Source organism: Lepus europaeus, chromosome 5 (genome assembly GCF_033115175.1).
Source record: "Lepus europaeus isolate LE1 chromosome 5, mLepTim1.pri, whole genome shotgun sequence".
Lineage (NCBI taxonomy): Eukaryota > Metazoa > Chordata > Mammalia > Lagomorpha > Leporidae > Lepus > Lepus europaeus.
This window is the reverse complement of record NC_084831.1, coordinates 17659941-17687218: the sequence shown is the minus strand read 5'-3', so window position 1 is coordinate 17687218 and position 27278 is coordinate 17659941. Positions and strand designations below refer to the sequence as shown.

The 27278-nt window shown below is 61.7% G+C and overlaps 1 protein-coding gene across 1 annotated transcript in view; it reads left to right on the top strand.

Moving 5' to 3' along the window:
• Positions 1–27278, top strand: part of MYOM3 (myomesin 3) — a 47007-nt gene that overhangs the window by 5603 nt on the left and 14126 nt on the right. Inside the window, exons 6-23 of the mRNA XM_062190635.1 lie at positions 2885–2980; positions 3741–3829; positions 6063–6107; positions 6510–6650; positions 7804–7965; positions 8474–8615; positions 9267–9466; positions 11100–11153; positions 11491–11618; positions 13656–13839; positions 17426–17600; positions 20252–20373; positions 20741–20928; positions 21300–21426; positions 22369–22547; positions 24409–24523; positions 24974–25130; positions 26406–26515. Coding sequence (XP_062046619.1) covers positions 2885–2980; positions 3741–3829; positions 6063–6107; positions 6510–6650; positions 7804–7965; positions 8474–8615; positions 9267–9466; positions 11100–11153; positions 11491–11618; positions 13656–13839; positions 17426–17600; positions 20252–20373; positions 20741–20928; positions 21300–21426; positions 22369–22547; positions 24409–24523; positions 24974–25130; positions 26406–26515 — 2414 coding nt within the window. The remainder of the gene's footprint in view (positions 1–2884; positions 2981–3740; positions 3830–6062; positions 6108–6509; positions 6651–7803; positions 7966–8473; positions 8616–9266; positions 9467–11099; positions 11154–11490; positions 11619–13655; positions 13840–17425; positions 17601–20251; positions 20374–20740; positions 20929–21299; positions 21427–22368; positions 22548–24408; positions 24524–24973; positions 25131–26405; positions 26516–27278) is intronic.

Here is a 27278-nt window from a genome sequence, read left to right as displayed (position 1 = left end):
GGCCCTGCCCTCTCCCCTAAAGCGTCCACACAGCGCTCCGGGAGCCACAGGGCCAGAGCCATCAGAAGGCCATCTTGGGGCAGAGGCGCCCGGCTGCTCCTTGCCAGCTGACGCTTATTCAAAAATGCGTGCCGGGCCCCTGCTGGGCACTGGGGCTCCCTGGGGACGAGGGGTCTCCATGTGCAGGTTGCTGGGTCCAGCAGGAGGCTCGTCCCCGACTCTGGCCTGGGCTGGGCAGGGCGCCACAGCCTGAGCTGTCGTGGCCCCCCTGCCACGCCCTGCCTGGCTGGCACCGAGGCCACGGTGAAGGCATTCGTGGAAGCTGTGTCAAGAGGGCCTGCCAACAAGGTTGCCACAACAGGGAGCTGAGTGTTCCTGGAGGGGCTGGGAGCCAAGGCCGGGCTGCCCTCCAGTACCCGTGACTCAGTGGCCCCTGGAGCTCCTGGCTCTGGCTTCCGCCTCGGGCAGGGCCACAAATCATCGCTGAATTGGCCTCCAGTGGTTCATCCAAGCCCCAGTGGACGCCTTGCCCTGGTCAGGAGGAAGACCCGGCTTCTCAGGAGTGTGCATTCCTTCAGCAATTATTGGGCACTGCCTGAATGCAGCGGCACCTGCTGGCACCCAGAGTCTTCATCAGACAGGGCTGGGGTCGCTGAGGAAGGACGCAGTGAGGTGCAGGAGGTCGAGGGTCGGCCCTGCCAGGAGGGGCTTCCCACAGGGAGGAGCAGGTCTGCCTGGGGGCACCGCGTGAGGACACCGAGGGACCCGCAGGGCCTGAGGGGTGCAGAGACCTGAACCGGGAGCGCAAAGAGGGAAAGGCACGAGTGGGGGTGGAGGGGCGTGCTGGGCGGTGGGCTGGGGCCTTGAATGCCAAGCCCAGGAACCGTGGGACAGTGGTGGGGAGCCGGGGTGCCCATGCCCACTCCCTCACCTCCGCGCCCGGGTGGACTCTGGGGAAGTCACTGCTGAATGGCGCCTTGGAGCCCCCGGTGCCCAGGTCGTCCATGGCCCCCTCTGGCCGCGCTCAGCCACACACATGGGGCTTGGCTTCAAGTCCAGGTTAGACTCCTACGTCCTCACTTTAAAAATAGCATCCAACAGCAAATTATGTGCGGGGAAACACAATTTATTTATTTATTTATTTATTTTGTAAAGAGTTATTTATTTGAAAAGCAGAGTTACAGAGAGAGAGGGAGAGACAAAGAGAGAAGTCCTCCATCCACTGGTTCATTCCCCAAATGGCCAAAATGGCTGGAGCTGTGCCAATCCGAAGCCAGGAGCCAGGAGCTTCTTCCGGGTCTCCCACATGGATGCAGGGGCCCAAGCGCTTGGGCCATCTTCCACTGCTTTCCCAGGCCAAAGCAGAGAGCTGGATTGGAAGAGGAGCAGCCAGGACTCAAACTCGTGCCCATATGGGGTGCCGGCGCCGCAGGCAGCAGCTTTACCGACTACACCACAGGGCCAGCCCAGGGAAACAAGATTTAGATAAATCATACCAATCCCACTGCTTGGTGAGGGCCTCTCTGAGCCAGGCTCTATGCTGGGCTCTTGGCCTCCTCTCTTTGACTTAATGTCATCTTATTTCCAGCTGCCACCAAGGGCCGTCCACGCAGCCTGTGTGGCCGCTGACCCAGAGACCCGGCACGGTGAGCACTGAGGCTGTGGCCTGGCAGCGCCCACAGTGCAGCTGCTGTGTTTTCCGGGAAAGGCAGAGGCTGGCCAGGCTGAGGTGTCTGGAATGTTCCTGACAGGTGCAGGGTGGGGGCCTATCCATGGCCCCCAGGCCTGGGAGAGCTGGAGAGACTGGGCACCTCCCACCTGCGGGAGCCTCACTTGGGCTGTTCTCCAAGGAGGGCACAGCCTAGGGGCCATGTGCAGGGGGCAGGTGCGGCTCTGTTTGGTTGCCATGGAGATGAACGGGGACATGGGAGGGGCTGCATGCAAGGAACACCAGGAGGCTGGGGTGACCTCTCAGGAACCTCCACCACCACCATCCTCTCCCCTGAGACTGGCCGTGCCATGTCAGCAGCACAGAGGCCCAGAGAGGGCGCCCACTTGGTCAAGGTCGCACAGCGAGCTGTGTCAAAAACACAGGCTCCCTAACTTTCACTGAGACTCCCTCTCCAGCTGCCTGCTTAGGCCTCCAGTCCCCGGGCCACCCTAGCCCAGGGTACACAGACAACAGGGGAGGGATCCGGGACGCGGGCGCTGACTGACCACCACCCCCCAGGAATCACCCAGGGATTTACAAAATGCTAATGCCAGGGCCCATCCCTAGGATCTGTGGCCTCACTGGTCTGGGATGTGGCCTGGGCACGTGGTTTGGTCTGGTTTTCAATGGCTTCCGTAAGAGGAAGGCCTACTTTTCTTCTGTGGGGATGCTCAGAGGGAACCGGCGCGGGCTGCCACGGGAGCCTGCTGCCCAGACTCTGCAGGCGTTGGGCGGCGGCGCTCGGCGGGGACAGGAGCCGCCCTCGCAGCCTCGCTCCTGCCGCGGGACGTTGTCCTCGCGTTCTGTTGGCGCCACAGCTGGCAGAGTGGCCAGGGGTGCGTTCTATGGCTTTAGAATGTGGGGAGTGGGGATGGCAGGAGAGGGGGGCAAAGCTAGGGCTGGTCCCTGGGGCACCTCTGGGGGTCCCTGTCAGGGGAGGGCCCTCAGCAGGGGGAGGAGCCCTGGCGCACCTGCAGGGAGGGAACACCTGGGATCAGCCTCGCAGGCCCTGTCCCGGTCATCGTGGCAGCCCTTCGAGGATGGAGCTAGCACGCTCCCATTTCACAGGTGAGAACAACTGAGGCTCAGAGCAGGGAAAGTGAGGAAGCAGCCCCCGGGGCTGAGGATGGACTCAGAGCCTGGACCCCACTACAGACCCCTGCGTCTCCACAGGTACAAGAATGACGTGCGCCTCGACCCCCGCCTCTTTCCTGCTGGCAAGTACCGAATCACCAACAACTACGGGCTGCTGACCCTGGAGATTAGAAGGTGAGACTGAGCCAGGGAGACCCAGCCGGGCCCCGCACCCCTGGGCCCCCCAACTCCCGAGGCCGGCGCAGGGGCCCACTCCCTTCCTCAAAGCTGTTCCCCAAGTTGGCCTCATTTTCAGATATATCTGGGGTGGGGGGAGGCTGACTCTGGGGGTGGATCCTCTCCCTGTCCCCAGAGATTCAACTTAGGTAGGGCCAGAGGGGCCCAGGAATCTGCATTTAACACACACAGCCACATGGGATCCTGATGCTGCGGAACCCAGGGTGGGACCCTGGGACTCAGGGCCGAATGCTGAGAGAGGCGTGCTGGGACAGCTCCTTGCTGGGAGAGAGAAAACACACACACACACACACACGGCACACACGTGTGCACACACGCATGCATGCCACACATGCGAGGGGAGGCAGTGCAGGGGAGAGAGTCAGGCCTGGCAGGGGACAGGGAGTCGCCAGGTGGCGTGGAAGGAAGTGGCGTGGAGGGCGCGACGTGGGAGCACGGATGCCCAGTCCTCCCGCAAGTGTGTGTGGCTCGCGGGAACGCCCAGCCGGCAGGATGTCACGGCTCTGTGGGAGAGGAGGCGGCCCCTGGCCCGGGGCGGTGTCATCCCGGCTCTGGGCTGAATTCTAGCTGCTGTGTGACTCTGGGAAGTCACCGAGCCTCTGGCCCTCCAGGGTCAGTGAGGGCGATGCGACGTTCGTTCTCCCAAAGCGAGGCCTTCCCCACACACCCAGTCTGGGGGGTGCTCTCTCCTTTGCAGGTGCACCGCTGAGGACTCGGCCACCTACACGGTGAAGGTGAAGAACGCCTATGGCCAGGCCTCCTCCTTCGCCAAGGTCCTCGTCCGCAGTAAGTGCCCCACGCCCTGCAGGCCACGAGCAGTGGCGGGGGCTGGGGGTCTGCGGCCAGATCCGAGGAAGGGCCTGGCACGCGGCCTTCAGCCTGAGACGGGCGGACCTGGGCATCCGTGGAGACGCTCGCTTCCCACCAGGCCTGTGGAGCAAGCCAGGGTCTCCTCCCTCAGACAGGCCTGGACAAGTGAGGGTCTCCTCCCTCAGACAGGCCTGGACAAGTGAGGGTCTCCTCCCTCAGACAGGCCTGGACAAGCCAGGGTCTCCTCCCTCAGACAGGCCTGGACAAGTGAGGGTCTCCTCCCTCACACAGGCCTGGACAAGTGAGGGTCTCCTCCCTCCGACGGGCCTGGGCAGCAGGGCCGGCTGTGGGCTGGTGGTGACAGGCAGGGTCCTCTATACCCCGTGGACTGGCGTCAGGAGCCAGAGAGGAGAGGAGACTGACCTCAGTGCAAGGCACACTTGCTGGTGCCGCACTCCGTGCCGAGTTAGCAGGGGGCAGGGCTGGGACCCGAACTTGGCTCTGTGTGCAGGGCCATCACTGGCGTGGACGTCACGTTTGTGTGAGCTGAGTGGGTGAGGTAGGAAAGGGGGTGCCATCTCACAGCAGGGCTCATGGTGAGGCCAGCGGGAAACAGACTGCATGTCAGCCCCCTCTTGCCTTCTCAGTGGATACCTTTGTACAGTGCACAACCTACACCACTATTCAAGGCAACCCCTCTGCCTGTCTTCAAAGAGCATGCTTGTCCCACGAGGTCAGCCTTGGGTGCAGATCCTGCTGAGGACCCCTGAGCAGGTGGCCAGGCCCTGCCAACTGAGATGAGTCCTTACTGACAATGGCCAATCCCTGCCAGCTCTGCACCTGGCCCCCCTCCTGCCCCGTTTGGTGCACATTTCCCATCGGGCTCAGGCCCCTGCTGGAGGTTGCCCTGTCCTGTGTGACAGCATAAGGCAGAGGAGACGCTCAGCGGTCACAGGCCCCAGTCCCCACCTTGGCTCACCGCAGACAGGCGGTGTGGACCTGAATAAGCGGCTTTACTCCGCGAGTGTCTCCTTGCCCGTAGACAGGGTGTCCTGCCCTGAGAAGCAGGTGTTAAGTGACAGTGCGGATGAGGCCTGGCAAGCAGGGGTGCCCCTTAAACCAGACGTCCCCGCCCCCTCTGTGGCCAGGACAGGGCCCCGTCTGGGGACCACACGGCCGGACCTGGAGAGTGAGGTCCCTGTACCCCCTACCCTCCCAGGGCAGGTCCCGGGCAGCTGGCGGGCTGGAGTCCAGGCCCAGCCTCTGACCACTCATCAGACCTCGTTAAACTGTCCTTCCCAGCCCTCTCCCCCACCCCACTCTGTTCCCCAAATAGCTCTTAGGCCTCAGCTGTTCCTGGGTGGGAATTGGAGCTGTCCCCACAGGCCGTGCCCAGAGCCAAGCCAAGGTCAGGCGTGGGGGCCCCAGCTCCCTCTGTTGGCTGGGCCTTCCTCTCACTCCCTCCAGCCCCCTGCTCCCGCCTGTACCAGGCCTCTGCTTAGCCTCCTGCCAAGGGCACGGGCCCCCCACTCCCTCCTCCCCCCCCCCCCCCCCCCCGCTCTGCTCTCCTGCTCTGGGAGGCAGGAGTTCTGGGTTCTAATCCTGAGCCTTCCCCTGGCTCTCGGTGCAACCTGGGGCAACCTCTGTCCCCATCTGGACCTTGCTCAGGAAGGGCCCTGCTGCGTGGCTCTGCCTCAGTTTCCCCCATCTGTATGATAGGAGAACCATGGCCCCAACACATTGAGGGAGCTAATGAGCAGCACGTAACACCCCCTAGGTGAGTGACAGCTGCTCTGGTCATTGTCTGGAGGTCGGTGTCACCTGGCCTGGGCTTCTACCCGTCAGCTTCCTCCTGACAGCTCTCTTGTGCTGCCCCCGCCCCTGCCACTTGCCTGGACCCCACCAGAAGTTCCAGTGTCTCCCACAAGGGTTGTGTGGGATCCGGGCGGCTGGCGGCAAGTGCAGGCAGAGGAGGGAAACCGTGTTCACTGAGTCCCTGTCCCAGGCCAGGCTCTGGCCAAGGGATTGATCCATGGGGCTCATCACCCACCACTGTCAGGGAGGAGTCACTGCCCCATTTCATGGTGAGGAAACTGAGGCATGGAGAGGCAGTCAGCGGCAGCCCAGGACCCCCAAAGCCTAGGCCCCTGAGCCCAGCAGGAAGGTGGGGTCTGACACTTCTCCAACTGTGCTTGCTTTTGGTTTTCAGCGTATCTGGGGAAGGAGGCTGGCTTCGACTCGGAGCTCTTCAGACGTAAGCGGGCTGTGGGAGGGGCGGGCCTTCGAGGGAGGGGCGTGTTGGGGACCCTTTTGAGAACAGAGTCCTTGGCACGGAGGAGTTATTAGCTGCACCCTCATTTCAGGGGTCCCAGGGTACCCCAGGGTTGCCCCAGCTGCTAAGCTGCCCTCTGACCACAACTGGGGTCAACAGGCAATGCCCAAAGCCAGAGGAACTTGGCCTTGGGTGTTTGCTATCTTGGCCTAGCTGGTCCCCCACTAAACACCAGGCCCCGTCCCCTCATCAAGGCCACCTTAGGAAATGTGAGCCCTGATCCAGCAGCCTGGGATGCCCCGCAGGGTACCCGTGTCCACCTGAGCCCAGGCCAGCCTGGCCGGCTCGGTCACCTTCTGTCCCGACCTTCTCTTCCCACCCCAGGATCCATGTTTGGCCGTGACGTGGAGTTCACGTCTGTGCTGAAGCCCGTGTTCGCCCGTGAGAAGGAGCCCTTCTCCCTGTCCTGCCTGCTGTCCGAGGACGTGCTGGACGCCGAGCAGAACATCCTGTGGTTCCGAGATGGTGAGGGCCCCATCCCGGCGCCCCTGTGACTCGCCTCCCAGGCCGAGTGCCAAGAGCCTGGCTCCGTCCCCAGCCCTGGGAGCCCACCCTGCCCCGCTTCAGGGAGGCTGGCTCACACCCTCCCCCAGCCTCGGCCAGCTCAGAGGCCGAGAAAGCAGATGGGGTGAGACGGTCACCCGGTCACCCCACAAATGGTCGCCAAGCATCTGGGTGGGGGTGCTGGGCCAGGGCAGGGCTGGACAAGCCCAAGCTCAGGGATCCGTCTGTCTGGGAGGAGGGAAGCAGCCGTCAGCACAATCCTAGCCGCCACTCACTGGTGCTGCCGTGGTCTGCGTGCATCGTTGCCACCCTGGAGTGAGTGAGGCCGAGGCCAGGAGTCAGGTGGTGGCCAGGAGTCAGGGTGGTGGCTCCTGTGCTCGGGGCAGGCTGTGGGCTTCCCAGAGCCAGGCCGGGTGATTGCTGACTCGAGAGCTGGGAGGAATCTGGGGGCGCCACGGACAAAGGCTGGAGCAGGCTGCTCAACTAAGGCAGAAGAGATGGCCCTGAGGGGAGAGAAGGGCACTGGGCTCCTGCCCAGCTGTGCCCAGGCCTGAAGCCAAAGGACAAGGAGTGCAGCCACCCCATGCCCAGGGCCCTGGGCACTGCACCTGCTGAGGGCGGAGGCGGAGGGGCCCGAAGGAGCCCGAAGAAACAGCTGTCTCCCAGACGTGTAGACCCTCCAGGGCAGATGTGCTGATGGGAGGAGGAGCCCCTGTGTGGGGCACAGGGAAGAGGGGGCTCCCCACTCTCGCCGAACCCCACAGGGCCTTGCTGAGTCCCCCGCACTCTCAAGGTCCCACCCTGAGCCCCCACTTTCAGAGACTCGGCCCCTTTCCTGAGCCCCATCCTCCCTCTATAACACTCAAGGAGCCCCCACAACCCCTCCCCTTCACCAGGCCCCTGATCTCCCCCAGGACCCTCGGACACCCCCTCCTTGAGCCCCTCCTCACGGGCCCGCGCGTCACCCCCACTTCCTGCAGAGGGCTGTTCAGCAAATCCCTGGAGGCTCCACGGTACCCCCAGCCCCAAGCTGAGCCTCCAGCTCCTCCCCCTGCCTGGCTGGGTGGGGTCAGACGCCCCCACAGACTCACACCGGACCCCGTTCCCTGCACAGGGAGGCTGCTGAGGTCCCTGGGCCGCTGGCAGATCCTGTACGCCGACCGCCAGGCGTCCCTGCGGGTGTCCTGCGCCTACAAGGAGGACGAGGGGCTCTACGTGGTGCAGGTGCCCTCGCCCTCTGGGCCCCGGCAGCAGAGCGCCTACGTGTTCGTGCGAGGTGAGGGCTGGCGCAGGCCAGGACGAGGCCCCAGGCGAGTCCCAGGTGCTCCTGGAGCCTCCGCTTCCCTGCGGAAAACATGGCCGTGCTGGTCCGGGGTCTCGGGAAGAACCCCCACACAGCCTGTGAGCTGGGAGCGTGGGCTGAGCGTGGGGCTGGGGTGTCCTGGTCTCCAGTTGATAGCTGCCTCCTGGGCCTTGAGCCCAGTCTGGGTCAGGTCCTGGCTGGGTGGCTTTCCTCTGTGAGACTCAGTTTCCCCCTGTGCACAGCGCAGGGTTGCCCTGGGCTCCGAGGGGATCAGGCCACGTCCTCAGTGCCTGCTGTGAGATGGGCTCCCGAAAAACGCACCGTCAGCTCCCCGCAGAGCGGCTGCTGTTTGGGGGTGGGGTTGTCAGGCCCTTCAAGATGGAGCCCTTGGGGGATTCAGGGGAAAGAGGGCGCTGGGCAGGAGGGGGGAGGGCTCGTGGCCACGCGGCCATCAGCTGAAGGGCCCTCCCCCGGGCTTCAGATGCGGCCGCGGAGAAGCCCGGAGCCCCAGGCTCCCCGCTGAACGTCCAGTGCCTGGATGTGAACAGAGACTGCCTGATCCTGACCTGGGCCCCGCCCAGCGACACCCGCGGCAGCCCCATCACCGGCTACTCCATCGAGCGGTCAGTCGGCTCTCACACTCTGCAGGCGGGGAGTCCCAGGAGAGGGGCAGCCCTGGGTCTGCCTTCAAAGATGTCCCGGGCCGCACTCCTGGGCATGGAGCAGGAGTTAGTGTTACCCGGGGGCGGGCGGTGGGAGGTGGTGCCTCCAGGCAGGTCACTGCCCCGCGGCCTCTGGGGCACACACTGAGTGGGAGGGCAGAGAGGAAACCCGAGCATGTGCCAGTAGAGGCAGGACTTGGGCCCACGTGTGCCCACTGCCCCGCCAGCAGGGAGCGGGAGGGGCGGGTCTGGACAATGGCACTGTCAGGCCACAGAGAGCCCAGGCTCGGACAGTCCATCCAGAGCATGTGTGGGCAAGGAAGGGGCGGCTCTCAGCTGAAACCCTCACCTTGTCACTCATGAGCCGTGTGGCCCACATGCCGTGATGCAGAGCGAGGCCATCGTGCTAACTCTTGTTCCAGGAGCATCACGGTGGGAGGTGGTGACAAGGCCCCCTGGATCTCAAAGTTGACCCAGGCTTTGACCTTGGACACAGGGACTTTGATTGGCAGAGAGGAGCTGGGCCCACCACCTGTACCAGGGGAGCAGCCCGTGCAGACTCTGGCTGGGAAGTCCTGGGCAGGGGCTGAAAGCTGGATCCTATCTCTGCAGGTGCCAGGGCGACTCCGGGGAATGGGTGCCCTGCCACGAGGCCCCCGGGGGGACCTGTCGGTGCCCAATCCAAGGCCTCATCGAAGGCCAGAGCTACAGGTTCCGGGTGAGAGCCATCAACAAGGCGGGCAGCAGCCTCCCCTCCAAGGCCTCAGCAGCCGTTGTCATGGGTGACCATGACGCAGCCCGGAGGAAGACAGGTGGGTGCAGCATCCCCAGGACATCCTAGATCGCGAGTCAGGGCACTCTTAGAGCTTCTGCACACACTGCAGACAGGTGGCATAGGCCACGCCACGCCCCGTCGTCAGAAAGGGGAGACACAGCCCTGTCCTGGGGACTCTGGTCTGAGGGAAGAGACAGTCCTGTCCTGGGAGCCCCTGGTCTGAGAGAAGAGATACAGTGCTGTCCTTAAGAGCCCCTAGTCTGATGGAAGGGGCAAAGTGCTGTCCTTAAGAGCCCCTAGTCTGATGGAAGAGACAGAACCCCGTCCTGGGAACTTTGGTCTGATGGAAGAGACAGTCCTGTCCCAGGAGTCCCTAGTCTGATGGAAGAGACACAGCCCTGTCCCGGGAATTTCTGGTCTGATGGAAGAGACACAGCACTGTCCTTGGAACTCCTGGTCTGATGGGAGAGACACAGTGCCATCTAGGAACCCCTGGTCTGATGGAAGAGGCACAATGCTGTCCTTAAGAGTCCCTAGTCTGATGGAAGAGGCACAATGCTGTCCTTAAGACTCCCTGGTCTGATGGAAGAGGCACAATGCTGTCCTTAAGACTCCCTGGTCTGATGGAAGAGGCACAATGCTGTCCTTAGGAGCCCCTAGTCTGATGGAAGAGACAGAGTACTGTCCTCAGGAACCCAGCTTTCCATCGCTGACACATCGCTGTGAGGAAGCAGCTAGGACATTAGAAGGTCTATCTCAGTTCACGGTTCTGGAGGATCAAAGTCCGAGACCGGGCGGCCCCACTGCCCTGGGGTCCAAGGAGCAAGGTGGATGGCAGGACCACGCACCTCCTCTTGTCATAAACCGCAGTGATGCCATCTCAGGGCCTCCACCCTCAAGCTAACCCAGTCCCATCACTTTCCAAGGCCTCCCCCTTCAGACACCATCACTGGATTAAGTCTCGTTCTTAATCCGTAAGACTCTGGGGATTTGGACTTTGAAACACAAGCCATTGGGGGCACACCCAAATTATTACTCAAGTATTACAGGAACCCCAGTCTGATGGAGGAGGCATAACCCAGCCCTTAGGAACCCCTAGTCTGATGGAGGAGGCATAACCCAGCCCTCAGGAACCCCTAGTCTGATGGAGGAGACATAGTTCAGCCCTCAGGAGTCCCGCATCTGATGGAGGAGGCAGTCTTACCCTCAGAAATTCCTCTCCTGGGGGGAAGCTATAGCTAGTCTGATGGAAGAAGCCAAACCTGTCCATAGGAGATGCTAATCTGAAGAAGGCCCACAACAGCTTCTTCAGACGCCTGTAATCTGGGAGGAGAGCAGCCCTTCCCCCCAGGAGCCCCAGCCCTAGGGGGAGTGTGGGCTCCCAACCCGCTCAGCCCTTGGGACCCCCTGACTTGGGTTTGCCCCCAGCTCCAGGGACCCTTGATGTCAGCTCCAAGCTCCCCGTCTCTGACCCCACCCTGCCCAGGAGACCAAGCTCAGGGCCTAAGGGTCGTGAGGCTCCACTGTGGACTCCAGAGAAGGCTGAGGCCCAGGGCAGCGAGGGCCACAGGCCAGGCCCGGGCAGGGGCGGGACTCAGAGCCCCCAGCAGGGCAGGCCCCAGCCGGCCTCCCTTGACCCCGCCCTCCCGGGCTCCACCCTCCATCCTTAGAGATCTCGTTTGGCCTGGGGAAGAAGATCACCATCAGTGAAGAGGATTTTGAAGGTATGAGGCCCCTCGCGAGACTGCCACAGCGCGCCAGCCTCCTGCGTGTCCTGGAGAGCCCGGGGCAGGCTGGCAGAGCACAGAAGCACCCGTGTGCCCCCATGGGGGGGGGGGGTCATGCAGCTCCCGGGCTGTGGAGGAGCAGCACCCCGGGAAGAGTCCTGGTGGGACGTTAGGGTTCCTGTTCCGGCACCAGCTCTGCCCAGCCTCACTGGGTGACCTGGACCAAGTCCCTGCCCCTCTCTGGGCACAGGTGGCTCCTTTACAGAATGAGGGGCTGAGACGAGGGGTCTCTGAGGCCCCACCCAGCTCCATCCCCAATGATCTCCAATTGCAGACACCGTGACCATCCCTGGATCGCCCACCAACGTGCACGCCAGTGAGATCCGAGATGCCTACGTGGTTCTGGCCTGGGACGAGCCAAGGCCCCGAGGCAAAGCCCCACTGACGTACTTCCTGGAGAAGGTGGGGGACCCCACGGGCCCAGGCCCAGGACAGCCTGCACTGGGACAGGCATACTGGGAGCTGGTGTGGGGAAGGCCAGGGGCCTGCTGAGACCCTGGCTGGCTCCCCCTCATCCCGAGGGGGGAGGCCTCCAGAGAGCAGAAGCCAGGTTCCTGCCTGGGAGAGCCCAGCGCAGAGGCAGGGGAGTGACCAGGTGGCCTTTTGCGATTGCCTCCGTCCCCAAGAGGCTGAGAGCAGAGAGGAATGGCAGTTCACGGAAATACACAGCCAAGAGCCAGGTGATCCGGCCATAGGCTCCTCTTCCCTGCAGGGCCACTTCAGAAGGGAAGCTAAGCTGATGCCTCCCAGCCACCAGCCAAAGGCACGGACCCGTAGCAGGCACAGGAAGGCGTTGCCACTGGGGACAGAGCAGGGACAGGAGCAGCTCGTGTGTGGTGGACCCATGGTGTGGAGGAGGCGGCACTAAGACCTGGGCAGCCCCTGGCTGTTGCTGTGTGATCCTGAGCCCCGGCCCTGACTTCTCTGAGCCCCGGCTTCCCCTGGCCTGGGAGGGAGAAGCCGTCTCGAGAGTGGAATAAGACCCAGCACGCGGCCAGGGCCAGCAGCCCCTGGCCTGGAGGTGTTTCTCAGGGCGAGAATTATTCATCCATTTCTTCTGTGTGTATGCCTCATTCATTCATTCGAGAGGCAGAGAGAGAGTGCTCCCGTGCACTTGTCCAGTATGGCGGGTAAATGAGAGCTCCAGGTGTTCCCTCGGGAGACATCTTTTATTGATTTGTTTATTCATTTATTTTTCTGTTTGTTTATGAGGCAGAGAGAGCGCTCCCATCCATAGATGCCCACAGTGGCTGGCCAGCCCTGGCCAGAGCTGGGAGCTCCATCAGAGTCTCCCACAATGGGCGGCAGGGACCCAAGTACTTGGGCCGTCGACCCTGCCTCCCAGGTGCACATTAGCAGGGACATGGGCGCAGCAGTGGAGCCGGGACTCGGACCGGGCATGCCGATGTGGGAGCACCCTCACTGCTACACAGACGCACCCCTCCCCACCCGAGGGTGCCCTCGCCCCTGACCTCCCCCAGGCTGAGACAGGCTTCCCCGAACCCACAGCACAGAGCCCGAGGAGGGCGCAGGCTCTGGTTACCCAGATGGGCCTCTTTACACACTCCCCGGTGATCCCGTTCTCCGACATGGGGACTTCCTGTGAGGCTGTGGGGTCCGGTGATGAAGCCCTTAGTTCGTGGGGAGGGGACGCAGGCGAGGACCTCCAGAAAGCGAGTTTTGAGCTAAGGGATCTGAAGGAAATGAGGAGAGATCAGCAGGTGCAAAGGCCCCGAGGTGGCCGTCGGGAAGCAGCAGCGAGGCCCAGGGCTGTAGAGGGTGGGCAATGCAGGAAGTGGACCGTGGCCAGAAAGGTATGGGGGCTCCATTCAAAGGAAAGCTTTGCTGTGTGGGAGATGAGGGCCTGGGGGGTGGGAGCAGACGAGGCGCTGATGTGACTTGTGTTGTGAAAAGTCCCTCTGACGCTCTGACGCTATTGGAAGAAAGATCAGAAGGGTCAGAGGTAGAAGCCGGGAGCCCAGGGGAGAGGCTGCTCAGATAACTCGAGAGAGAGGATGGTGGCCTGGGTCAAGGTCGGGGGCGCGGGGAGCAGGAGTGTGGCAGGGTCAGGGTTGGATGAAGTTGAAGGAGGAATCAGCTGCATTTGTCAATGGAATGTGTTTAAGGCACGAGAGAAAGCAGGGAAGAGCCCAGGACGCCTCCATGGGTTAGGCCCAGGCCATTGGAAAGATGGCCGCAGCTACCATGGCACAGGCAGCACGTGGGTGCAGAATGTTCCAGAGTTGGGGCCTGGGCGTGCTGGACCGGAGATGCTCAGAAGGCCTCAGGGTGGAGGCGTCAAGGTGTAGGGGTTGAGGGCATGGGCAGCCTGGGCCAGGGACGAGGCTCTGAGAGCAGTGCGGGAGTTTCCCAGCACAGAGCTGGCCCCGGAAACCGGAAACCGCTTCTCCACGGCCCATTCCCATCTCTTCCTCGCAGTCGGTCATAGGCAGCGGCATGTGGGAGGCCATCAGCTCTGAGGCGCCCGTGAAGTCCCCAAGGTTTGCCCTCCTGGACCTGGAGAAGGGGAAGTCCTACGTGTTCCGCGTGCGGGCCATGAACCAGCACGGCGTGAGCGAGCCCTCGGAGCCCAGCGAGCCCATCGCCTTGAGGGGCCAGCCAGGTACTGCAGGCGCGGCCAGGCCGTCAGCATCTGGGGCGTGGGGTCCAGGCCGCTGGGTGTGAGCCATGCCCGTGTCCCTCTCCACCCTCTCCCACCCTCTCACTGGAGGCACCAGGACCTTGGGCCTGTAACGTTGGAAGCCCTGGAAACCATGTTTCTCTGGGCAGGAGGTTCACAGGTGCACGGATGCTTTTCCCAGATGGACAATGCACTTTGGACAATGGCCCTTTAACTGCACGTGGGTCAGCGCACCTTTCCGAAACACAGGCAGACGCCATGCAGGGAGAAGGCCACGGGACAGCACAAACCTTTCTCCGGGTCACGAAGTCCTCCTGGAAATGCTGAGTGTAGTGTCTGAGGACGACTCCACCCCTTAGCTCAGGTTCTGGCCCTGGGGTAGTGGTGGGTCCCAGAGACACGTGGGGTCCCCGGGGGCCTCCTGCCAGCCTCTGCCCTCACCCCGGGGCACCGCGGCCTCTCCCCTCTGTCCCAGCACTGATGTCGCCCACAGGCCCTTCCTGAGGCCAGAACCTCAAGTCTGTTTCTCAGTGCAGGCGCTAGGCCAGTGCAGCGCCCGGCTCAGGGTCGGGTTCAGTGACTTCGGATAGACGCTGAGTTTGTTCTAGAACACAGCCCAGACTGGTCAGAGGAGTGGCTTTGACCCCCAAAATCTGGCCGGCCTGCCTGCCAGACGTGCAGCAAGCCAGTCGCTGATGCCAGGGATGTGGAAGAAAGAGGTGTTGGCCGGCACCGTGGCTCACTAGGCTAATCCTCCGCCTGCGGTGCCGGTACCCCGGGTTCTAGTCCCGGCTGGGGCGCCAGGTTCTAGTCTCGGTTGCTCCTCTTCCAGGCCAGCTCTCTGCTGTGGCCCGGGAGTGCAGTGGAGGATGGCCCAAGCGCTTGGGCCCTGCACCCGCATGGGAAACCAGGAGGAAGCAGCCATTTGGGGCGTGAACCAACAGAAGGAAGACCTTTTTCTCTGTCTCTCTGTCTCACTCAGCCTGTCAAAAAAAAAAAAAAAAAAAGTGTTTATTGCAAAGCTCAGAGCAAGGAGGCGGGCAGCTATGGCTTCCTTCCCGGGCTCCCCAGAGGCCAGGGGTGCAGATTGAAGTTGGGGCTGAGAGGCACACGTTCAGCTCATGCCCAAGCCCCTGGTCACTGTGCAGTGCTGGAGGTCCTTCTTTAACTGATCAGCGATATTGTGTCTTTAAAAAAAAAGATTTATTTAGCTATTTGAAAGGCAGAGTTAGAAAGAAAGAGAGATCTTCCATCTAGCAGGTTCACTCCTCAAATGGTTGCAACGACCAGGGCTGGGCCAGGCCGAAGCCAGGAGCCTGGCTCTTCATCCGGCTCTCCCACGTGGGTATAGCGGCCCACTTTGGCCATCTTCTGCTGCTTTCCCAGGCACATTATCAGGGAGCTGGATCAGAAGTGGAGCAGCAAGGACTGGAACCACATGAGATACTGGCATCACAGGTGGTGGCTTGATTGTTTATGCCACAAGGCTGGCCCCCAGTCTTGTGTCAAGAAGAGAATTTCAGAGGTGGTCAAGTGACCTTCTGTCTGAGTGGGGGCTACGTGCAGGTGGAAGTTATTTTTTGCTTGGGGCCTGGGATTCCTGGAAAAGAAATCCCTCGAGACAAGGCCAACATCAAGATGTCATCCATTGGGGAGATAAATGAGCTCATCAGTCTCGTATACAGGGACCCTGTAGGGCCTGCTGTGCCACTCCCTCAATCCAGTGTTGTGGGAAGTTTTTAGCTTAGGAAGAGGTGGATTTGCAATCATAAAAGCAGGGCAAGGGGCCTGCAGTAGATGAAGCCATGGACTGCCGCACAAGCATCCCATATGAGCACCGGTTCAAGTCCCAGCTTCTCCACTTTCAATCCAGCGCCCCACTGGTGCACATGGTAAAGCAGCAGAGGATGGCCCGAGTCCCTGGACCCCTGGACCCTTGTAGGAGAGCAGGAAGAAACTCTTGGCTCCTGGCTTTGGCCTGGTACAGCTCTCGCCATTGTGGCCATTTGGAGAGTGAACCAGCAGATGGAAGACCTCTCTCTTTCTCTGTCTCTCTGTCTCTCCTCTCTCTCTGTAACTCTGCCTTCCAAAGAGATAAATAAATCTTAAAAAAAAAAAAAAAAAGCCGGCGCCGCGGCTCAATATGCTAATCCTCCACCTTGCGGCGCCGGCACACCGGGTTCTAGTCCCGGTCGGGGCACTGAATTCTGTCCCGGTTGCCCATCTTCCAGGCCAGCTCTCTGCTGTGGCCAGGGAAGGCAGTGGAGGATGGCCCAAGTGCTTGGGCCCTGCACCCGCATGGGAGACCAGGATAAGCACCTGGCTCCTGGCTTCGGATCATCGCGGTGCGCCGGCCACAGCGCGCCAGCCACGGCGGCCATTGGAGGGTGAACCAAAGGCAAAGGAAGACCTTTCTCTCTGTCTCTCTCTCTCACTGTCCACTCTGCCTGTCAAAAAAAAAAAAAAAAAAAAGCAGGGCAAGGGAACTTGAAGCTGAGGGAGGGAGACCAGATGGCCTCTCGCATCTGTATCCAAGGCACTGACCAGGGGCATGGTTTCAAGTTCACCCTGTCCCTGTCCACTTTTAGGCACCTCCAGAACACAAGGAGAGGTATTCGGGGAAAGTTGGGAGAGGAGAAGGCCGGGCTGAGGGTGGAGGCTGCCGAGGGGTCGGGGACAAAGGCCTGAGATGGGCAGGGCCCTCAGAGACAAGGGAGGAGGAGAGACGTGGAGCAGGTCAAGGAGCGGAAGGCTGGAGGAGCCCGCACTGGGGGCAGCAGATAATGGGGAGCCACCAGCAGATGTGCGGGGAGCCCAGACTGACGCAAGCGCTGGGAAGCTCGTGCACCTGCCAGCCAGCCATCAGCCCGACCACTCACTGATCAACCGTCTAACAAGTCACGGCAGCCCCCACTCGGGGCGCTTGCTCTTGGGGAGCCATGAGAGTCGGTACAGAAGGTTTTGAGGGAGGGGAACCAAGTTTTCCTAAGACAGAAGAGGAGATCTGCCAGACTTGGTGACCTCAGGGACAGGGGGGTTATTAGCCATATTTTTGTTACGACAGTGAAATACCTGGGGAAGCTAACTTACACAGGCATTGGCCACGGCTCCATGAGGATGGTAGAGCTCATTCAGAGACAGGATCACGTGGCAAACCAGGGACAGACAGAGAGGCAGGGCCCAGGCTTCCAAGACTCTCGGGAGGAGCCCCACCTTCCAAGGGCATGCCCCTCAATGGCCCGAGGGCTCCCACGAGGCCCACCCCAAACACCACGTGGGATTCAGTTTGCACCCTCTCAGCACCATTCCCTTATGACTTTGGGGGGTAACTCCTGTGTGATTCCGGAGCCAAATTGCAATCGTGTGGAGATGAGTGACCACCGGCCTCGGAGCTATAGGGGAAAGCAGAGCTGCTCCCAGGGCAGAGCAGAGAGAAACCCCAGCCCAAAGCTCACCCCCCCCACCCCCGCCGACCGCCTCAGGGTTGGGGCTCCCTGCTGCCCCTGCCCCCACCTTTCAGAGCCACGAGCGCAGCATCCTCACTCAGCCCACCTCTCTGTTTTTTCAGCGACACTCCCTCCCCCAGCTCAAGTTCAAGCTTTCCGAGACACGCAGACTTCCGTCTCCCTGACCTGGGAGCCCGTGGACGCTGGCCCCGAGCTCCTGGGCTACTACATCTACTCCCGGGAGGTGGGGTCGACGGAGTGGCAGACCGTCAACAACAAGCCCATCCAGGGCAGCAGGTAGGTCGGGCCCAGCCCCCCTGGGGCGCCCGGACCACCTGGAAGGAGAACACAGCTCCCAGCTTCCCCGGATCTGCCCCCCACCAGGGGCCACGCACTGCTCCCAGCTCCCTCACCAGTCGGTCACCTGGTTCTCACGGCACTCGTGTGCGTGCAGGACCGCCCTTCCTGACCGAGCTCCACGCGAAGGCACGAGGCTCGGGGAGCTGCAGTAACTGCCCAGGCTCCCTGAACCGGGGGACGAGCTGGGGCTTGAACCCTGACCCACTCTTTTTCAACGAACACCACGGGCAGGACTCTGGGGACAGAGGTGACTGTGGCTGGGCCCCTCCGGGAGCTTCAGAGCCAGAGAGGGGTGGGTGGGGGCAGGGAGTCAGGGAGGCCTGGGTCAGGCTCCACACTCAGCCCCCCCAGAGCCTCCTGGTGCCCCACGGGAGAACGTGCCCCCTCTGGGCCTCAGTCTCCTCCGTGAACCCATCGTTGGCCTTCCAACTCCCAGCATACTCAGAGGCCCCTCCTCCATCAACGGCCCTCAGAGACCCTTACCCCTGCAGGCAGGTGAGGCTCAAGCTGCTGGGCCCTGCCCCCTCTCACCACGGGGCCTACGTAGAGAGGGGCTCAGGGGTGATGCCCCCCCCAGCCTTTCCTTGGGAAGACAGGCCAGGCCCTGCTGGGCCCTGCCCCCTCTCACCACGGGCCTACGTAGAGAGGGGCTCAGGGGTGATGCCCCCCCCCCAGCCTTTCCATGGGAAGACAGGCCAGGCCCTCAGCACACCTGGCTCTAGGTCATGAGCTCCAAGGTCATCTCACCCAGGAAAAGGGACTGTCCTGTGTCCCTCGGGTCTTTGGCACCTACAGGCAGCTTCAAGGTGTAGCTTGTTGCCCTAACAGATGAACTCACCGTGTTGAACAATCAGATTTTTAACAAATTAGCTCAGAGTCAAGGTTATCCCTAGACTATGACCTCCTCTCCCCTTCACTTGCGGGCCCATGTGATGGGGGGGTCACTGTGAATGTGAACTTGGCACGGCAGGGACACGGGTCACCCACCAGGGCAGCAGGCTCCTCTGGTGAGTGCAGAGAGCTCGTCACACGTGAGTGAGCATGTCGTCCGCTCCAGGGGTCGTGGAGGCTGAACTGCTGCCCAGGAGTCAGAGCCGGGGCTGAGGGCCCAGGGGGAGCTCATCTAGACTGTGCATCCTGGGGTGCAGCCGGGAGCCCCGTGCACAGGAGCGACTCACACGATGTCTGGCTGCTAGGATGAATGAACGGAGGGACGCAGCTGTGTCCCCAGCTGGCCGTGAGCTCTGGGCATGCCCCTTCCCTACCTGTAACAGGAACAGTCTGACCTGCACAGGCCCCTCCCACAGCCCAGTGTGCAAGACCTCACGCCCATCTCCCAGCCAGGGTGAGAGCTGTGCCCTCCTGGGGGTGTAGCCGCACATGCGTGCAGGGTGAGAGTTGGATAGCCAGGAGCCACTGTCGCCAGTGTTGCGCTTCCATCTCCTGTCCACAGGGTCTGCCTGGGGAGTCACCTCCAGCCTCACCTGTCCAGGTGTTCCCTCCCTCTCCTAAGGCAACGTCCCCTTTCTAGAAGTGTGTTGCTGGGCAGGGGGATTGCGGCTCTGTCACCATCAGCACTTGCTGAGGCAGGGCAAAACCAGGAGTTGGGAACTCCACCTAGGTCTCCCATGTGGGTGACAGGGCCCAAGCACCTGTACCATCCTCCACTGCCCTCCCAGAAGCATTAGCAGGGAGTTGGATTAAAAGCAGGGCAGCCAGGCGCTCTGATACAGGTGACCAGCATCACCGGTGGCAGCTGCACCTGCCACGCCACAGCGCCAGCCCAGAGAACACGTTCCCTCTAAGCCAGAGGGCCCCGTGTGCATCTCTGGGTGGCGGTTCCCTTGAGGGGTCTTTGAAAGGTCTCTGTGGTTTTCATCCCAGCACTGATGCAGACCATCACAGTAACTTTTTTTTTTTAAGATTTATTTTATTTATTTGAAAGGCAGAGTTACAAGAGAGGTAGAGACAGGGAGAAAGAGGTCTTCCATCCACTGGTTCACTCCCCAGATGGCTGCAATGGCTGGAGCTGAGCTGAGCTGAAACTAGGAGCCAGGAGCTTCTTCTGGGTCTCCCATGTGGGTGCAGGGCCCCAGGCACGTGGGCCATCATCCACTGCTTTCCCAGGCCATAGCAAGGAGCTGGATTGGAAGTGGAGCAGCCGGGACTCGAACAGGTGCCCATATGGGATGACAGCGCTGCAGGCCAGGGCCTTAACCTGCTGCACCACAGCACCGGCCCCACCCCTCCTTCTTCTTCAAGGATGGCCCAAAGCCCAGGAGCTGCGCTGTGGAGCTCTGGGTCCCGGGCTGGCCGTTGTTCCGTCAGTGGGCGTCCTTCCCCAAGGAGCTGTGTTGCCGCAGCAGGCTCTGCAGGGGCGGGCGGCCTCTGAAACCCCAACGGCAGCATCCTTCCGGCTCCGCTTCAGGCCGAGTGTGGGGTCCGGCGCTAATTCTGGGTCAGCAGGGCCCGGAAGCCTCAGACCCTACCGCACTGGTGACAGCGTGTCCTAGCAGGCCGTTCTAGAAGGCTCGGGCATGTCTCCAGACTGCTAGGCCACCCCTGAGGGCTGTGTGTTCCTCGGCCAGGTTCTCGGTTCCCGGGCTGAGGACCGGGAGGGAGTACGAGTTCTGCATCAGGTCCGTCAGCGAGGCCGGGGTGGGCGAGAGCTCAGCCGTCACGGAACCCATCAGGGTCAAGCAGGCTCTGGGTAAGTCGCAGCGCAGCGCGGTGTGCAGGCTGCGGGAGCGGCCCTGGGCAGCTCAGGGGCCTCGAGCTCAGAAATGCTGCTTGGAGGACCAAGCCCTGGGAGCAGCGGGGCATCCGCCCTCTGAGGATCCTGCAGCTGGCCCGGAACCCCTTGCCTCTGGGGAGGGAGAAACTGTGGGAGGAGACCCCAACAGCTCGGCGGGGGGGGAGGGGGGCAGCCCAGGTACCCTCCAGGGGAAAGGTGCTGGGGAGAACTCCCTGGGGCTGGGGGTGGGGGGCACCACGGCAGGGTCTTGATTCCCACAGGCCGCAGTGCCCAAGCCAGCCGCCCCTAGGGAGCAGCGGCCTCACCTCCTTCCTCCCCATAGCCACCCCATCTGCCCCGTACGACTTCGCCCTCCTGAGCTGCGGGAAGAATGAGATGGTCATCGGGTGGAAACCCCCTAAGCGTCGTGGAGGCGGCAAGATCCTGGGCTACTTCCTGGACCAGCACGACTCGGAGGAGCTGGACTGGCACGCAGTCAACCAGCAGCCCGTCCCCAGCCGGGTGTGCAAGGTGAGGCTGCGCTGTGGCCATCACACTTGTGCCGGGGGAGGCCGAGGGCCGCTGCTGGCTACTGGGGCTACTTCCTGGACCAGCACGACTCGGAGGAGCTGGACTGGCACGCAGTCAACCAGCAGCCCGTCCCCAGCCGGGTGTGCAAGGTGAGGCTGCGCTGTGGCCATCACGCTTGTGCCGGGGGAGGCCGAGGGCCGCTGCTGGCTACTGGGGGTGTCGGGCTCCCGCCTCCATTGCCCAGCTAATGTTGGAAGGCAGCAGGCACTGGGACGGGCCTGGTTAGAGCCCCCCGGAGCTCCTGCTCTGGGCCCCTCCCCCCGCGGCGGCCCCAGCTTCCGTCTTCACGGCTTGTGCTTGTGTCCTTCAAGGTCAGTAACCTCCACGAGGGCCACTTCTATGAGTTCCGGGCCCGGGCGGTCAACTGGGCAGGTGTTGGTGACCTGTCGGCACCCAGCAGCCTGTTTGAATGCAAAGAGTGGACGATGCCCCAGCCAGGTGAGGGGCCTGCAGGCCCGAAGTCCAGCCCCGTCCGACCCCTCGCCGACAGAACCGACAGAACCCGGGAGAGGAGTGTGCTCTCCGTGTGTTCGCACCTGCCCTGTGCCCCCGGCCCTTCCACACACTGAGCCCGTGTTCCCAATCGCAGGCAGGCTCTGAACTCTGCTCCGAGGACTCCTGGGCCGGCAACGAGTCCTGTACCCCCAGCACAAACTGCTCCCCACTTGACCCCATCCTCCCTGTGATTCTGACCCCAAAGGCACACTGCTAAGGTGACCAACGTGCCAGTTCCTCTGGGACCATCCTAGTTGGCTGCTAGGAACCCCTCAATTCTGGACACCCAGGATGGTTGGTCCCCCTGCACAGCGCACTGTCGCCCCACCCATCAGCTCACACACGAGCCCCGCCCTGCCCCCTGGGGGGGACAGTCACACCCTCCTCCAGCTCTGTTCAGCTCAGTTCTGGCAATTACACGAAACCTTGATCCAAGCAGCTGGCGATTACAGTGTGTGACACTTTAGACGAGAGGTGATGTTTATTGAACACTTGCTGTATACCACTGGCTGTACAGTCTCCTTCATGCTCACCATAGCATTGTCCCGTAAGAACTTTCATGTCCCCATCTTGTAGATGAGAAGACAAGAGAATCCCCATAGGAAAGGCTGGAGCTGGGACAGGGTCCTTGGTGCTCTGACTCCAGAGGCCACACCCTGGGCCCTTTAATGCTGCCTGGGACGGGGTGGGGGAAGGGCAAGGAGGCTTCCAGGAGGAGGTGATCAGGGCACATATTGAAGAGGTGACCTCTTCCAGGCCCAAGGCTGAGCCTCAGCATGGAGCCACCCTACCTAGGCCTGGCTGTGGCTGGCACGTTGATTGCCCGGTGCCTTGCCCGTCCATCCGGCCACCGCTCACATCTCTGCCCCCTCTCATCTCCCACAGGGCCGCCGTACGACGTGCGGGTGTCCGAGGTGCGGGCCACCTCCCTGATGCTGCAGTGGGAGCCCCCACTGTACACGGGCACTGGACCAGTCACAGGCTACCAAGTCAGCTTCCAGGAAGATGGCTCTGAGCAGTGGAAGGTGGCCACCCCAGGCCCTGTCCCCGGTACTCACCTGAGGGTGAGTCCTGCCCCGTCATCTGCTGGCCAGCCCTGGGCCTTCCCTCCACTGGACATGGCAGAACCTCAGAACAGCAAAGCTGGAATGACCTCACCATCACATCCTCCATGATGGCACAGAGGACCAGAGAGGCAGAGTCACTTACCCAGGGTTACACAGCGAATTGGTAGTAAATCAGGCTAACTGGTGGCCTTCCTAGCTCCGTGCCAGGCAGACGCCCCTAAAAACTCATGTGACAGCCAGCCAAGTAGGTCAGCGTTTGCATGTGCACGTGCCCAGCCCAGGAACCGTGGTGCAGAAATAACGAGGCAGCTGAATTGGCCATCCGGGGCGTGAACCAGAGGATGGAAGATCTCTCTTCTTCTCTCTTTGTAACTCTGATACCAACAAGTGGAATCCAGCACATGTCATGTTTCTGTGGGGTTTAACGTGCATTTAAGAGTCCATTCTGGGATTGCCAGGAGACTTTATTCTTTCCTTTTTATAAAAAAAAATAATAATAATCATTTATTTATTTATTTATTTATTTGAAAAGCAAAGAGACAGCAAAACAGAGAGCGATCCTCCATCTGCTGGTTCAGTCTCCAAATGGCTGCAACAGCCAGGGCTGGGCCAGGCTGGAGCCAAGAACTCCGTCTGGGTCTCCCCCGTGGGTATTAGGGACCCAGGGACTTGAGCCATCGCCTGCTGCTCCCAGGGTGCTCGTTAGCAGGCCGCTGTGCCCCATCTTCTGTGTGCATTCCTCTTTAAAGTTCCCCCAACAGCATATACCTCTCGAATCATCAGAAACAAAGTGAAATACCTTGATTTTGTAAAATGAAATTAAGGCCACTTCAGAATCAGAGCAGACAAGCCTTGGCCAGCGGAATCCCCCGAGGTCCTGCAGCCCCCCTCCCGCAGTGGCTGGGGGGGGGGTGGTCCTGGCAATGGGTGGTCTGCCCCCCGCCCCGCACGCCCAGGCTGTCCCAGGCCAAGCAGGGCCCCTCGGTGATTCAGCACTGGTTTCTGCGTCGGGACAGTTGGCTGTCTTCCTTGACTCAGTCACTCGCTAAACACCCCCTGACCCTCCTGACCCTCCCCTTAGCACAGCTCAGGCCCGGAACCCTGGCACAAGAAGCTGCAATCAGTGGGCAGCAGGCAATGACAACACTGTGCTGCGATTGAGGGCCCGCACGGAATTCTGGGGGCCTGAGCGGGAAGGTGCGAGCCTCATCTAGAACCCCTGCAGATGGCTGAGCAGAACAGTGACTCAGTTGAGGTGGTGAGACTGTCCGAGGGAGGAGGAGGTGTGAACTGACCTGATGGCGTGGGGACCCTGAGGGAGCCAGGAGGTGGAGGAGGGGTACAGCAGAGGGGAAGGAGGATGGGGAGTTGACATTGGACTTGACCCTGAAGGCTATGGAAAGATTTAAGCACGGTCAGCTTGGAAGAGAGAAGGAGAGGGAGGGCGCAGAGGCAGAGATGCTGTTTAGGAAGCTTCTGGAAGAATCCAGGTGAGGGGCGGGGACTGGGACCCGGAGGGGAGGGCCGTGTGCGGAAGCATAGGGAAGTGAAACCGCTGGGACTTGGTTGCTGGGTGGGGAGGGCTCCAGAGGAGGACGTCAGAGAGGACCCCAGGCCTCTCTCCGTCAGCGTGGGGCGATGGTATCCAGGGAGGGTTGAGGGTGGCCGGGAGGGATAGGGTCTGCCTGCGGGGAGGTGGATGAGTTGATCTTCCAGTGGGTGGAGTTCCTGGGCCGCGAGTGGACCATCGAACACTGGAACTCAGGAGAGCGCCTGCTCCTTGCCCCAAGCCCCTCAGGGTCCCCCAGCGAGAGGTCTTCGCCTCCTCAAAGCTCACTGTCCCCTCCCCTTGCCCCAGGTGTCTGACTTGCAGCAAGGAAAGAGTTACGTGTTCCAGGTGCAGGCCATCAATTCGGCGGGTCTGGGGCAGCCTTCGATGCCCACCGACCCTGTGCTGATGGAGGAGAAGCCAGGTAGCGTGGCCAGAGGGAGCCGGTGCTCCCCAGCCAGGCTGGGCCCGCGGGGAGCTGGGGGACCACAGGCCCTTCTGCCCACCCCGGCCTCGGGCCACTCCCTCCCTCGGGCCCTGCCTCTCCCTCTCTGGTTACTTGGTAGATCCCAAGATAGGAACACAGCTGCTCCCTGTGCCTGGATGGTAGCTCCATCCTACGGCGCTGAGAAACCACACAGCTGTCTAAAGAAGGGCCCTGGTGGTGCCCGCGGGCTGGCCTGTCTGGCAGCCCCCACTGGCCCCCTCCCGCTACAAGCCAGGTGCTGTGCTTGGCCCCCACCCTGCCCCGGCCCCCAACAAGCCCCTCGGGGAAGGATGGTCAACCCCACTTTAGAAACGTGCAGGGGGGAGGGGGCGTGGCTTGGTTTGTTATTTACCGATGCCCAGTGCCCTCCCTCGGTCTCACTCCCAGATGCCCGGGAGATCGAGGTTGGCGTGGACGAAGAGGGCTTTATCTACTTGGCTTTCGAAGCCCCTGAGGCCCCCGACTCCTCGGAGTTTCAGTGGTCCAAAGACTACAAGGGCCCACCGGACCCCCAGAGGGTCAAGGTCGAGGACGGAGCTAACAAGTAAGTGAGGGGAGCCGAGGCCCAGGCCCCAGCATCGTTCTCGTAGGGGAGGGCAGAAGTGGAGGGCGGGACCCACAGACGCTGTGCTGGGAGGGGAGTGGGCTGGCCCCCGGGGTGCGGACCATGGCCTCATGGAGTAGGAGGCCAGGGCAGTTAAGGGGCTCAAAGGGGGCGTTTGGTTCTTTGGAGGTCTCTGTTTTGTAAGGAGCCGCGGGTGCCCTGCCTCGGTCTCCCCGGGAGGGACCAGACCTGGCTTCCTTCCAGCCTGGCTCCTGCAGGCCCTCTGGGCCGGGCTTCATGTTCACAAGATTCCTGAGAGCCGCTGCCTGCGGGGGAGGGGCTGACTGCAGCTCACGGTCCCGGGCCTCTCAGTCCAGGGCTGGGTCCCCTGTCTGGCAATGGTGTTCTTGCTGGCACAGTGCCGTGGTGGCCCAGAGTGGCACAAGCGCCCGTGCCGGCTCTCCCTCCTCCGTCAGGATCCAGGTCCAATCCAACCTCCTCCCAAAGGCCCCGCCTTCGCACTCCGGAGCTGGAGTGAGCTTCCACCCTCCTCTTACCATCAACTCACGGCTTTGTGGCGTTTGTATTATTATTTATTTGAAAGCAGGGAGAAATCCATTTTCCTTCTGCTGGTTCCCTCCCCAAAAGGCCCCAGCAGCCAGAGCTGGGCCAGGGCAAAACCAGGAGCCTGGAGCTCCTTCTGGGTCTCCCACGTGGGTGCAGGGGCCCAAGCACCCGGGCCATCACGCACTGGTTCCCGGTGCAGTAGCAGGAGCCAGGTCAGAAGCGGAACAGCCAGGACTTGAGACTCACACTGGTGTGTCTGCAGCACAACCCAGGCCCTCAGCTCACCACTTTCAAGTCCAAGTTCTGAGAATTCTGGAGCCACATGTTGTTTGAGCCATTGCAGCTTCCTCATGGGGGGTTGGGCCACTGTCAAATGCCTCCGTGTCTCACTCCTGCCCCCACAGCTCCTGCCCTCAGCTCTGTCTCCCAGAGACAAAGCCAACACCTTGAGCCCTGCCAGAAGGTGGGGTAAGGCAGCCAGCAAGCAGCCTCTGTGCCAGAGGGCCTGGCTCATGGGGCCACGGCAGGTGCCAGGTCCTAGGAGATCCCAAGACACACCTCCCCCTGCCCTGTCCGCTTCCTGGCTTGGCCAAGACCTGGAATGAGGCCCAGAGCTACCAGAGTTGAATGGGAACCTCCCCTCCCAGTCTCCAGACGCACAGGGCCAAGGAGCCCAGCCCAGAGCCTCTGCTCTTCTCCCTCTGCCAGGTCCAAGATCATCCTGAAGGAACCGGGTCTCGAGGACCTGGGCACCTACTCGGTGGTGGTCACCGACGCTGACGAAGACATTTCTGCAAGCCACACGCTGACCGAGGAAGGTAACGCCCCTCGGTCTCCCCAGAGACAGACCCCAGACAAGCAGCCCCAACACAGTCACCCCCAGAGCAGCAGGAGGCTGCAAGCTGAGTGCAGCAGCGACTTCTGCAGCCGCCAGCCCTCGCCCAGGCTTCCGTCCATTCTGCCAGTGGCTCAGTACACACCTGTTAGGCACCTGTCATCTGCCAGGTACTAGCCCAGACCCCGCGAGTTCTATCAGGGAACTCAACAGGCAGCCGACCCTGGCTGGCAGAATTCCTCTTGTCTCTCTGGTTTTCCCACATTTGACAAAGGCAAAGTTATCGGAATGAGTTTGCTTCCTTCAGCAGCCTAAGAAAACCCATAGTGCACGAGGACGATACTTTGCAAACAGGGGTTGGTCTGAGAAATGAGGATGCAGTAGGGAGCAGTGGGGACTGTGGCTAACCAGAGAATGGATGCCACATCTAAGACCATCCACATTTGGTGGTTTCAACGGAACTGAAACCAGGGCTGCTGACGGATGAGGCTGCCATGTCCATAGCAACTGGCAGGGCCCTGGCCCGTTGTCATCCCGTTTGTGGCACGTCAGGCCCTTTGATCTTTTTAAGATGCACAAACCAGAGACATCATCTAGTTCCAGGTCCCGCTGGGCTGTGGGCAAGCCACATCACTGCTCTGGGCCCTGGGGCCCTCACCTGCGGGGGAGGTTATAACGCCTGGTTGACCACCCAGCTGAAACACTGCTTCTGTGCAGATCCATCGGGATGATTCTGTGCAAACCAC